Here is a 12,045-nt window from a genome sequence, read left to right as displayed (position 1 = left end):
TTTTTAGAAGATCTCAGCTATTTAGCTTGTCTTCTGGTGTTTGTTTACTGTTAGTAATGGTTTGTATCATGTTAATGCCATGTATTAGGGCTTCTAGAATTGACCCTGTTTTTTCTTCTATGATTTTTATAGTTTTTGGTTTTATATTTAGGACTTTGATCCATTTTGAATTAGTTTCTATGTATGGTATGAGGTATGGGTCCTCTTTCATTTTTTTTTTTTTTTTTTGCAGACAGACATCCAGTTTTTACAGCACCATTTGTTAAAAAGACTGTTTTTTTCCCTATGTGATGGACTTTGGGCATTTGTCAAAGATCAGGTGACTGCAGATGGATAGAATTACATCTGGGTTCTCAGTTCTGCTCCATTGGTCAATGTGTCTGTCCTTGTACCAGTACCAGTCTGTTTTGACTACTTTAACCGTATAGTAGGTTCTGAGGTCAGGTAGCGTGAGTCCTCCTACTTTATCCTTCCTCTTTAATAGTGTTTTACTTATCCAGGGGCTTCTTCCCTTTCTCTATAAAGTTAATAATTAGTTTTTCCATCTCTTTAAAGAATGCTGTTGGCGTTTGGATTGAGATTGCTTTGTATTTGTAGATTGCTTTGGGTAGAATTGACATTTTCACAATGTTAAGTCTACCTATTCATGAGCATGGTATGTTTTTCCATTTATGTAGGTCTCTTTTGGTTTTCTGAAGTAGTGTTTTGTAGTTTTCTTTGTATAGGTCTTTTGTATCCCTGGTTAGATTTATTCCTAAGTATTTTTTTTTAAGGGGTTATTATAAATGGAGAAATCCTGGTGGCGTAGTAGTTAAGTGCTACAGGTGCTAACCAAAGGGTTGGCAGTTTGAACTCGCCAGGCACTCCTTGGATACTCTATGGGGCAGTTCTACTCTGTCCTATAGGGTCTCTATGAGTCAGAATGGACTTGACGGCACTAAGTTTGGTTTTTTTTTTTTTTTTGGTTATTTTAAATGGTATTGCTTTCCTGATTTCCTTTTCATAGTTCTCTTTATTCATGCTCTTGTATCCTGCTACTCTGTTGAATCTTTCCATTAGTTTCTTCTTGGAGTCTTTTGGGTTTTCTATGTATAGTTTGATATCATCTACAAATAGGGACTGTTTTACTTCTTCCTTACCAATTTGGATGCCCTTTATTTCTTTTTCTTGCTTTATTTGAGCTGCTTATTTTATTGATGAGTAAACTGAATAATGGGAATTAAGTAATTTATGCAACATCACACAACTAGCATGTTCCATAGCTAGATTCAAACTCAAGGAGGTTGGATCTAGGGCCCATGCTCTTAGCTACTAAAATGAGCTTAAAAGCTGTTCAAAAAAAAAAAAAAAAAAAAGTATAGTATATACTCAATACCAGGTTAACAAACCCTCCATACTTCTAAAACTAATCATGAAATAAATGTTGATTGACAACCCAAAATTTGGAAACAGGGAATACTGCTTAAAGGAAGATACCTAGTAAAGATTTCTAAGAAGTCAGAGATGAAGAAACTCTGGGCATTTACTGTGACCGAAGGTTAGAGTCTCCAGGCATAGCACCCACATGCCAGAGGTGATTCCATTGATACAGTCAGTGGCTGATGAGCTGATGCCCCAGCCGGGGTTTTCAGGTGGCAACAGTCACAGCCACAGAAAACTCCTTTCTTCAACAATCTGGATATGAAGGTATAGAAAGGCTTTTAATTGTTAATGTCTCTTCACAGTGGAATGAAAATACATCTCTCTAGGACTCCCTTGTTTATATCCACATTAGTGCCATTGTTCGCATGGGAGGGAGGTGAGAAATTGGCTGATTCATATGCAGAGATGATCCAGCCAACATGTTCTGTAAAAAGAGGATTGAATTTTCAGAAACATGTTTTGAATCTCTGACCCATGGAACTTGAACCAGAGTTTTCAGCCTTAGTAAAATCTTAGTTGTTTTTGAAAAAGAAAATATTTTTTGACAGCCCATCTCCCTTCTTAATGTTCATGTTTTAAATGGCGTTTTGAATGTGCAGATGGTTGGAATTAATGGTAACTCTTTTCTAAATTCTTATTTGTTATGATGTAAGGAAAGTATTTCTTTTTTTAATTTCTGTATAATTTTACTGACAACATTGGAAGGTTGTTTTGAATTTTGTTTAAATGTTCTTTGAACCAAAATATTTATAGAAGAAGTTCTTTTAGCCAGCAGATTGTTCTATTTGTTGTGTTTGAGTGTGGAAACATTAAGAATGACAGCATAAGATGATGCCATAGAGCTTTTTCATAAACAACCTGATGGTATTGTCTAATGCGGTCTTTGTTTAGGAAAGGTGTCAAAGAATTCTTTGCTGTATTTAGGTAAAAATCTAAGTTTCTCTACTCAAGCATAGAAAATACTGTTTGTTTTCTGGTTGGAGGAAAAGCAATAATACTAAATAAAAGAATTAGACTTAACTGGAAGCAATTTTTTTTTTTTTTTTATTAAAGGCATCTTAATTTCAAGGAGAAAAGAATTGCTGTTTGATTTGTGTGTGTGTGTTTTAAAGAGAGTACAAATGCTAATACCTAATACTTTCTATAAAAATATCATGTGTGCATTGCTGTGTTAGTGGGAATTAGCTGGTACATATTTATCTTTTAATTGGAGTTTTTAAATTATCAAATAATTGCTGAGCAAAAGTGTTTTAATAATAATAATAGCAATAATAACTAACATTATATAGTCAGGCACTGTGCTTTACATATATCTATGTCTCTGTCTATATTCTAAGACCTTATGTTATATTTATCTTTTAATGGTTATTACTTAATTTTAAGAAGTACATAAAATTTTAATAACTTATATTCTCTTGAAAGTAATATGTCCTGAAGTCATCACTAGCAAGAATGAGCTCAGTGTTTTTGACAATAAAAGAAAATGGCCTTAGAGTTTAAGAACATTTGCTTTGAGGAGTGGAGATAAAAGGTTAAGGTTTGAACAGATAGGATATACATAGATTATTTAATGCCAAATTGACTAATTTAGATTTAATTTAATAGGAATTACATGTATAGAAACACATGTAGTACATATGTATGTGTAAAATTTCATGTATTTAGAAAAATGAAATAAAGTTCTCTTTTAGGAATACTAATATTAAAATATTCTTAATACCTACCTTTTTTAAAATATGTAATACACAGGTAAGCTAAAATACTTTATTGAAATATTTAAAAATAATAGCGACAACCAGGTATATATGATACAGTGAAGACCATTTATAAAATCTCCCTCCTCCAGTATTAAAAAAAGAAGAACCAAAAATAGTAAATCAAGCAAACAAAATTACTAAAAGCAACCGAACAAAGGAACTGACTCATCATGTCTTCTAAACCCCATCTTAGATCTCCTAAACATCATAGTGTTACAAAAGTTGGTTCATTAAATTCAGGTAATTCTCATATTTCCAGTTTAGAGAGAAGCAGATTGGGCTTGAAATTAAGGCCAGTGGAAAGTCAGACAATATCTCTTAAGAACTGAAAACTCCACAATTCTCTGTGGCATCCCAGCAAAGGCAGAAAAACCATGAGCGCCTATCATTTTTAAACTCTCTGACTCTTAGAAAAATGCTTGGAAATGCTACAATTCATACTAAAATTGAATAATAATAGCATACACAAGCCAGGTTAAGTATTTCGGGAAGAAATCTCAAGTGTTCCCTAGCTGCCTTAAGAAAATATCCTCATACCTTTTTGTTCTACAGGAGAAATCAGTAAGAAACTCAATTTAGGAAGATAAAACTCAAATGATGACATTTTAAGACATCAATAAAATAAATAAATAAAGGCAAAAATTAAGAATAGAGCAGCACTATTATAGAACTAACTAATGCAATAGAAATAGAAACACAAAACAACAAAAGTCCTTTTCTCCTGTCAGCTAACTTCATGTATTATTCCTAGAGAATTGTCTGGAAATGATGCTTATCCCATGTTCAGGGCAATTATTTTTAGGTAGTTGTATTTTGGGATGATTTTTTTTTTTTTTACTTTTCCACATTACTTTTATTTTAAGAAAGTATATAGTTTTTCTGAGCCAAGACATTTTTCTTAAAAGATCTATGTTGGCAAATTTTGTTAAGCATTTGTTGGTGATAAAAAGATGAGTACACTACTCATCCTGTCCTCAAGAATCCATACTCTGTTCTCAAAAATTTAACCTATTTTTTTAAAAATACTTAGAGCTAAATCAGAACCTCCTTCACGTTCTCATCCTAGACCTTCTTTATGTATTTGCAAAAGGAGTTTTAAAGTAAGTTATTTCATGGATTCAAAATATACCCATACACGCATTTGTAGAAGTTAAGATCTGACGATATGCTTCCTATATTTTGTATCTGTCAAGTCAGAAACTGAATGTGGTCTGAGATTTTAACCTACTTGCAAGCAAACAAGTTAGCTGGACACAGTTTTATAGATCTCAACAGAAGACATAAGACTCCTGGGTCAGAGGAAAAAAAGACAATTTATTGCTCATGACAGTAGCAGTAGCCAGAGTAACAATGCAGAACTAGTTTTCCAAACTGCAGCTCACACAGGAAGATGGAATTAAGATAAAATGTTGCCAGATAATGGGGTCATTAAAGGAGAGGATTCTTGTTATTATAAGCCCAGGTCTTATACAGGGGCTGCTGACAACCTGGCCATCTTCCCCTCAGGAGACAACTATTATCTTTATTGCTCTGTAATGTCATGCAAATCTGCTCCAGGGAGCTCAATGTCTCTATCTTTGTTGTTTTCTTTAGGTGCCTTCCAGTGGGTTCCAACTCATAGTGACCCTGGGCACAACAGAACAGAACACTGCTCAGTCCTGCACCATCCTCACAATCATTGTTATGTTTGAGCCCATTGTTGCAGCCGCTGTGTTAATCCATCTTATTGAGGGTCTTCCTCTTTTTTACTGACCCTCTGTTTTCCTAAGTCCTTCACCAGGGACTGTTCCTTCCTGATAACCTGCCCAAAGTATGAGAGATAAAGTCTCCCCATCCTTGCTTCTAAGGACCATTCTGGCTGTACTTCTTCCAAGACAGATTTGTTCATTCTTCTGGCAGTCCATAGTATATTCAATATTCTGTTTTCTTAACTTTCTGGAATATAAACTACTCTGTTCTAGGAAGAGACATATATAAATTTCCCAAATCTGCATGCTATACAAACATCCTTAAAAGACAGTCTGAAGCAAATTAGATGTTAATGCCTTTGAAAATATGTGGATATATGAGAGGCTTATGGAATATTGTTTTCCTGCAATACCTAGAAGTGACTCCTTAAACAAACTCAATGCTGTACAGCAGAGATCTGATTTCTCTATTTCAGTATCAATACATGACTGTGACTATGGAAGTTTTTTGTATGTCTGTTTCTTTTAAATAATGTTGTGAAGTTTGTGCTTGATATGGATTTTAAACTGAAGTACAATTCTTAAAATTCATGGGCCAACTAATTTCTGTAGAAAAGCCAAGACCTCGAGATTTTTACTTCCTGCCCTCATTCTCAAATATTTCATCAAAATTATACACAATTAAGCTACTGAATAGATAATGCCCTAGAGTTGCAGAGTTTAATGTTTTACTTAGGAACAAAAATTGCATTCTAGGTTTATAAATTGCAAAGCATTCCAAATGTAATGTCATAGATTTGCCTGCAATCACTGAAATGTGAAATCCTATGGAATTATTATAGCAGAGATAGCATTACAGTAGTCACTTCATTTAGTAATCCTTAAGTTTTTGTTTATATTGTTATAATTAAAAAATGGAAGCTAATTAGAATATTAAATTATATGGAATGAAAACTTTATTAAGAAAGTTTGTGCAATATATGTAATTTTCCTTCTAAATCTACTCTGGTACTATTTTAAGCAATAAACTACTTTGGCAGTATCTCTTTCATCTCTCCTTTTCTCTTGTTGCCCCAGTGTAAATCTCCTTTCTCTCTCACTTTTACGATTGTGATAATTCCTTATTACTTTCCCTGCTTCTAGTTATTATAGGTTTAATGAAATTTATTCTCATTAACTATTGTATTTATAGTGTTTCCACAATCCTCCAACAATCCCTGTCTAACTTACTTTTCTAATTTTATTCCTTCACCATTCTTTGTGTAGATAAACTAGACTACTTGCTTGTTCCTGAGTATATCCTGTGTCTTTTCTACATTTTTGTCCCATCTGAAATGATTCCCTATATACTTGTTTGTTAAAATAATGTTCATTATTCAGGGCCTAGTTCAAATGTCATTTTCTCAGTAGCCTAATAAGCTTCATCTTGAATTACTTAATATTTTTTGCAACAGTTTCTAAATATACCATTCAGTGACACTGATTACATCCTTTGGGTTGTACAACCATTCTCACCCTCCTTTTCCGAGTTGTTCCTTCCCCACTAACATTCACAGTCCTCTAAGGTTCCTATCTAATCTTTTAAGTTACTATTGTCAATTGGATACCAGGTAGATAGTTCTCAAAGAGCATAATGCTCAAAACAGATGTTTTTTTACTAGTTAAGCTAAACTATTGTTTGCTTTTAAGAAGGCTTCAGGGATATTTTTGGTTTAAGGTTTAAAGATTTTCTCAGGGCAATAGTATCAGGAGTTGATCCAAACTTCATGGCTCCAGGAGTCTGGAGTCCATGATAATTTGACTTTCTGTTCTGCATTTCCCCCTTTTGATCAGGATTCTTCTATAGAATCTTTGATCTAAATGTCCAGTAATGGTAGCCTGGCACCATCTAGTTCTCCTGGTTTCCTGGCAGAGGAGGCATTGCAAACATATTCCATGTCCTCCTAATCCTGATGGCCCTTCTTCGTCTGCTGTTCCAGGTGAATAGAGACCAGTTTTTGTTCCTTGAATGGCTGCTTGCAAGCTTTTAAGACCCCAGGCACTATACAATGAGCTAGGAGGTAGAACAGAAACACTAAACAGGTTATTAGGCCAATTAACGGGTATGTTCCATGAAACCATGACCTTAAACTTCCAAAACCCATAAGGATTTTGGCTGTACATAAGTAGCCTCAGCAGCTATTCTTTGTTGTTGTTGTAAATATATCTGTCACACAACTTTTGCCAGATCAACTTTTTACAGGTGTACAACTTAATGACAGCAATTACAGTAAATGACTGTGCAACTCTACCCTTAAATTGGTGCAATATTTCCATCACCACTAACCCCCTTTTCCCTTGTATCCTGCCCCTGGTAACCACTAATAAACTTTTTTATCTATACACTTGCTTTTTATGTAAGTGAGGTCATACAATATTTATCCTTTTGTGAATGATTTATTTCACTCAGCAAAATATCTTCCAAATCCATCCATATCGTAGCATTATCAAGACTTAGGAGCCCTGGTGGCACAGTGATTAATAGCTTGGCTGCTAAACAAAAGGTTGGCGGTTAGAATCCACCAGCTGCTCCTTGGAAACCCTATGGGGCACTTTTGCTCTCTCCTATAGGGTTGCTATGAGTTGGAATCAAGTCCACGGTAACAGATTACCAAGACTTCATTTCTCCTACTGGCTGAGTAGTATTCCATAGTATGTATGTACCACATTTTGTTATCCATTCAGCTGCTGATGAGCATTTAGGTTGTTTCCACCTTTTGGTTATAATGAATAGTTTTGCAATGAACTTTATTTTTTATATATGGTGCTTGGCTCTCTGTGCTCCTCCTATAGCAATTATATACTCCTTTGTAATGAAGTTGTTTACATTCATGTTTGTTTATCAAGTTTGTAAACTTCTTTCCTATTATTTTTTCTCCCTAGCATGTAAATGTCACATCCAGGCCACTGTGTCATGCTAGCAGAGATCTTCAGCAAATCACCTTAGGACAATGCTGCGATTTTGTTTGTATAAACGTAAGTAGGGAATACAGATGATTGAAACACTTTAGGATCTGTATAATGGAAGGTAGAAGAGAACTAATTTTTCTCCATTCTTAAAACTTTGAAATCAAGATTTTGATAGCTGAGTTTTGTTATTCAATATGTATTTGAAAATTTTATAATTTTTTGAAATAGTAAAAAGATTTTTTTTTTAACAACCTAGGTTTCATAATGAGAAGATGATGTCTCTTTAGATAATATTTTCAATTTTATCTTTTTACCTGGTATAAAACAGATAATATGACAGAGGTTTGAAATTACCTATAGTTCAAATTTTAGTATGTATAACCATATGGATAACCTCTAAAATGGTTTAAATAATTAAAAATTAAGCTTTGATAAATATTTTTACTTTTGTGTAATATCTTCCCATTTTTCTCCTTGAGTTAAGTTTTAAATCTATTAAGAACTTCTTTTTACTTCTGTTTATGTTTTGGTCATTCAGGTTATGAACTTTGATTTTCAAGAAACCCGGAAGTTACTGTGTATGCTCGAAGAGAGTCATCTTTCCATTTTATACCCTGTTGTTGTGGTTTCGGTAAGAAAACAAATGCAGATTTTTCTCATTAAGTTTATGCTTCCTTCCTTGTAATTCACGGTTTCTATTTAAGAATATTTTATCAAATTGAGCACATCACCCGAACTCTAAAGAAATTCTTCTTTTCTTTGTGTACGCTTGAGCTTACTCTCTTGGTATGACTGCCTGCCCTCATTGCTGTAATCCTTCAGCTAAACCAATAGGTTTGGAAAACAATTTTGTCAGCCTAGCAACCAATTTCATTTCTTTTCCTTCATTGAAACCACAAATTTTATAGTTGTTTACATAGTGTGAAAACAGTTTTATTTAGCATATTAACCAAAAAAACCAAACCAGTTTCCTTCGAGTCGATTCCAACCCATAGCAACCCTATAGGACCAAGTAGATTTGCCTGATAGCATTTCCAAAGAAAGGCTGGCAGATTCCAACCATCATCCTTTTAGTTAGCAGCCGAGCTATTAACCACCACACTACCAGTGTCCCATTTTGCATATTACAGGATGCAAATAAAGAAGAAATCCAGAAGTTAAACAAATATAAGAAAAAAATCTGACGGAAGGAAATTTATTCTGGGGTTGCTTCATCTTCTCTGTTCCATGGACAGCAAAGGAGAGCAGTCAACAGATTAAAGAGAATTAGTAGAATGATCCATGAAATTTTGAAGAGATATTTTCTGTGAAAGGTTAAAAGTTTGTTGGGTGAAAAATTTACTTGACTGGCTTACCAAATTACATAGTGGAGAGGAATATCTGAAAGCAAAGCAAGAAGGACCAGAATCAGAGGCCATGCCAGTCTGTCTGAGGAGCAGATTGTGCGGTCTGTAGCATTTTGCTCTAGGAAAGAGTTCAAAACGTCAAATTCTCAAAAGTGTTTAGCAATTGCCAAGTTTCGAAAGCTCAGGCCTATCCCATAGTTTGGGTGTTTGATTCTTGTTAGGTAAGGTAATTGATACAGAATAAAGATAACTTGCACTGTAAATAAGTAACTCTAACTTGAGCAATGCAAGTAGGAACACATTAACAATTGGGAGAGGTTTAATTATTTCACTGGCCCATTGTATTTGATTATATGCCCCAAGGGTAGGTTCCATGCTAGTCTGGGAAACTCAAAGCCTACATGTGACTGATTTTCACAGAGATTGAGAGGCTTGCATTGAGGGTTTTAGGAACATTATAGAATATACCTGATGCTGGGAAAGCTTACAGGCTCTGTAGGATCCCCACCCCATAGAGGTGAGTTAAAAGTTCTGTGTTGGCACTTTGCACCTCTCTCTGTATTTGCTGGCTTGGGCATCTCATTCACCCCATGATCCCAGACATTATTCCCGAAAGCCAGTGCAGTATAGTGAAAAGAGCAAGGGTTTGGAAATCAGAATACTTTGATTAGCTGGCCAAGCTACTTAACCCTCAGAAACTTGGTTTCCTTATTTTAGAAACAAGGCTAATAACTCTATTTCCTAAAGTTGTTATAAGGATTAAAGTGAATGAATGTAAATTGTATAGCACAGCACAGGGCTCCTGCCCTACGGATAAAAAAAAAAAAACAAAAACTGATACTGTTAGTTTATTTTTATTAGTTTAGCTCCTTTTCTTTCCACTATGGATGAGATGCTTGAAAGTTCACTTCTGCTGCCCCAATATGATATTGAGCTTTAGCCGGACATTTATCAACTTCCTATTAGGAACTTTTATTTAAGTATCCCACCACCATCTTCTCAAACTCTGCCTATCAGACCTATCACAAAAGCACATTCCTCATAAGTTGACATCATCTCTGAGTGATGACACAGTTGTGACAGACACCAAGACTGAAATCTGTGTCATCTTTGATTTTTCCTCTTTCCTTTCTTCCTCTACATGTCCCGACAAAACACATACACATCCAACTAGATCTTGTTAGTTTTTCTTTTCCATTGTCATAATTCTGTCTTAAGCCTAGACCCTTGTAGTGTTTCTATAAATATTTCAATTTAATTTTTTGTCAGCTACTCTTGAGTTCCATTTTATATTTCTCAGTAACTTTGCCAGAATTTTTTGGCTATCTGCGTTCTGTATGAAACTAAAGGAAAAGATGGACAATCCTCTAGTTAGAGTGGAAAACATCATCTAAAACTAGTTTGAGAGCAATATTGTACGTATGTATACATTAAAATGTTTATTTCAAATTGGAGAGTTGTCAATCCACATCTAATTTTGTACTACTCTTGTTTTCTCATTGCATATAAAGATTCAATGTGGTTATATCAAGATTAATATTAAACTTAGTAGGAAAATGTGACTCAGCTTAGCTAGAATCTGTGTAACATTAGAATGGAATAAATCAGTGGTAAGGCTGTGAATATACCCTGGATTTCTGGATTGTCATACAAATATGAACATGGCTGATCAAGCTTCATCCTTTTTTTTAATTCTGATACCAGTTTCCCTGAAAATGTCCTAAAGGGAAGCAATCTCTCCAATTTTATTTTCTTGTTACTGAAAGTTTGGCGTAGACATTCAAAGATTCTTCAAATTTATAGATGTTTGGAAATTAATACTGTGTAAAACAAAGTGTAGAGCCCTCAAAAAACACCCCTCCAGGCTCAAAAAGTCAAATAGAGAGTCTGATTTGTTTGAATCTGACAAGGTTCCCATAAAACATTTTTTGGGGCTAACATCAGATGAAAGAGTGGTTAGTATATTATTATTTCAATTTTATTTTTTCAGTGAACATTATAGGTGAGTATAATAGGCATCAAATAAATGGTTAATCATTATTGGTGGGAAGAAATCAGCAACAAATAGAAGTAGAATTTCCACAACAAAATGATTTTTCTGTAATTGTCCTGATCATCAAAAAGAACATTTCAAGATCTATCCTGAAATACAGTGTTGTCAGTGATACGAAAATATCCATATGCTTACAAGGAAGGCTGGTTAATATAACTATTATTCAAAATTAAACATCAACCACTAATGCTAAAGATGAAAAAAATTGAAGATTTTTACCAGCTTCTGTAGTCTGAAATTGATCAAACATGCTATTGAGGTGCACTGAAAGCCACATCGGAGATCACATGATAGAATTTTGCAAGGCCAATGATTTATTTATTATAAATACCTTTTTTAAACAACATAAATGATGACTATATATGTGCACCTCACCAGATGGAATATACAAGAATCAAATCAACTATATTTGTAGCAACAGACAATGGAGAAGCTCAATATCATTAGTCCAGAACAAGGCCGGGGCGGATTGTGGAATAGACCATCAATTACTCTTATGCAAGTTCAAGTCAAAGCTGAAGAAAATGAAAACAAATCCAAGACAGCTGAAGTACAACCTTGAGTATATATGACCTGAATTTAGAGACCATCTCAAGAACAGATCTGATGCATTGAACGCTAATGATGGAAGACTGGAAGAATTGTGGGATAACATGAAGGACATCATACATGAAGAAAGCAAAATCATTAAAAAGACAGGAAAAAAAGAAAAGACCAAAATGGGTGACAGAAGAGACTCTGAAATTTACTCTTGAATGCAGAGTAGTTGAAATGAATGGAAGAAATAATGAAGGAAAAGAGCTGAACAGAAAATTTCAAAGGGCAGCTTG

The 12,045-nt window shown here is 34.4% G+C and overlaps 1 protein-coding gene across 2 annotated transcripts in view; it reads left to right on the top strand.

The window, feature by feature from the left end:
- The window catches only part of CRPPA (CDP-L-ribitol pyrophosphorylase A), a 315,043-nt gene that overhangs the window by 107,947 nt on the left and 195,051 nt on the right, over positions 1-12,045 (top strand). For both annotated transcript variants that reach the window (XM_049894652.1, XM_049894653.1), the window contains exons 7-8: positions 7,790-7,882; positions 8,355-8,447. In XM_049894652.1, the coding sequence (XP_049750609.1) occupies positions 7,790-7,882; positions 8,355-8,447 (186 nt within the window). The remainder of the gene's footprint in view (positions 1-7,789; positions 7,883-8,354; positions 8,448-12,045) is intronic.

Source organism: Elephas maximus, chromosome 8 (assembly GCF_024166365.1).
Source record: "Elephas maximus indicus isolate mEleMax1 chromosome 8, mEleMax1 primary haplotype, whole genome shotgun sequence".
In the NCBI taxonomy this organism is placed as follows: Eukaryota; Metazoa; Chordata; class Mammalia; order Proboscidea; family Elephantidae; genus Elephas; species Elephas maximus.
This window is presented reverse-complemented; position numbering and strand designations above follow the sequence as displayed.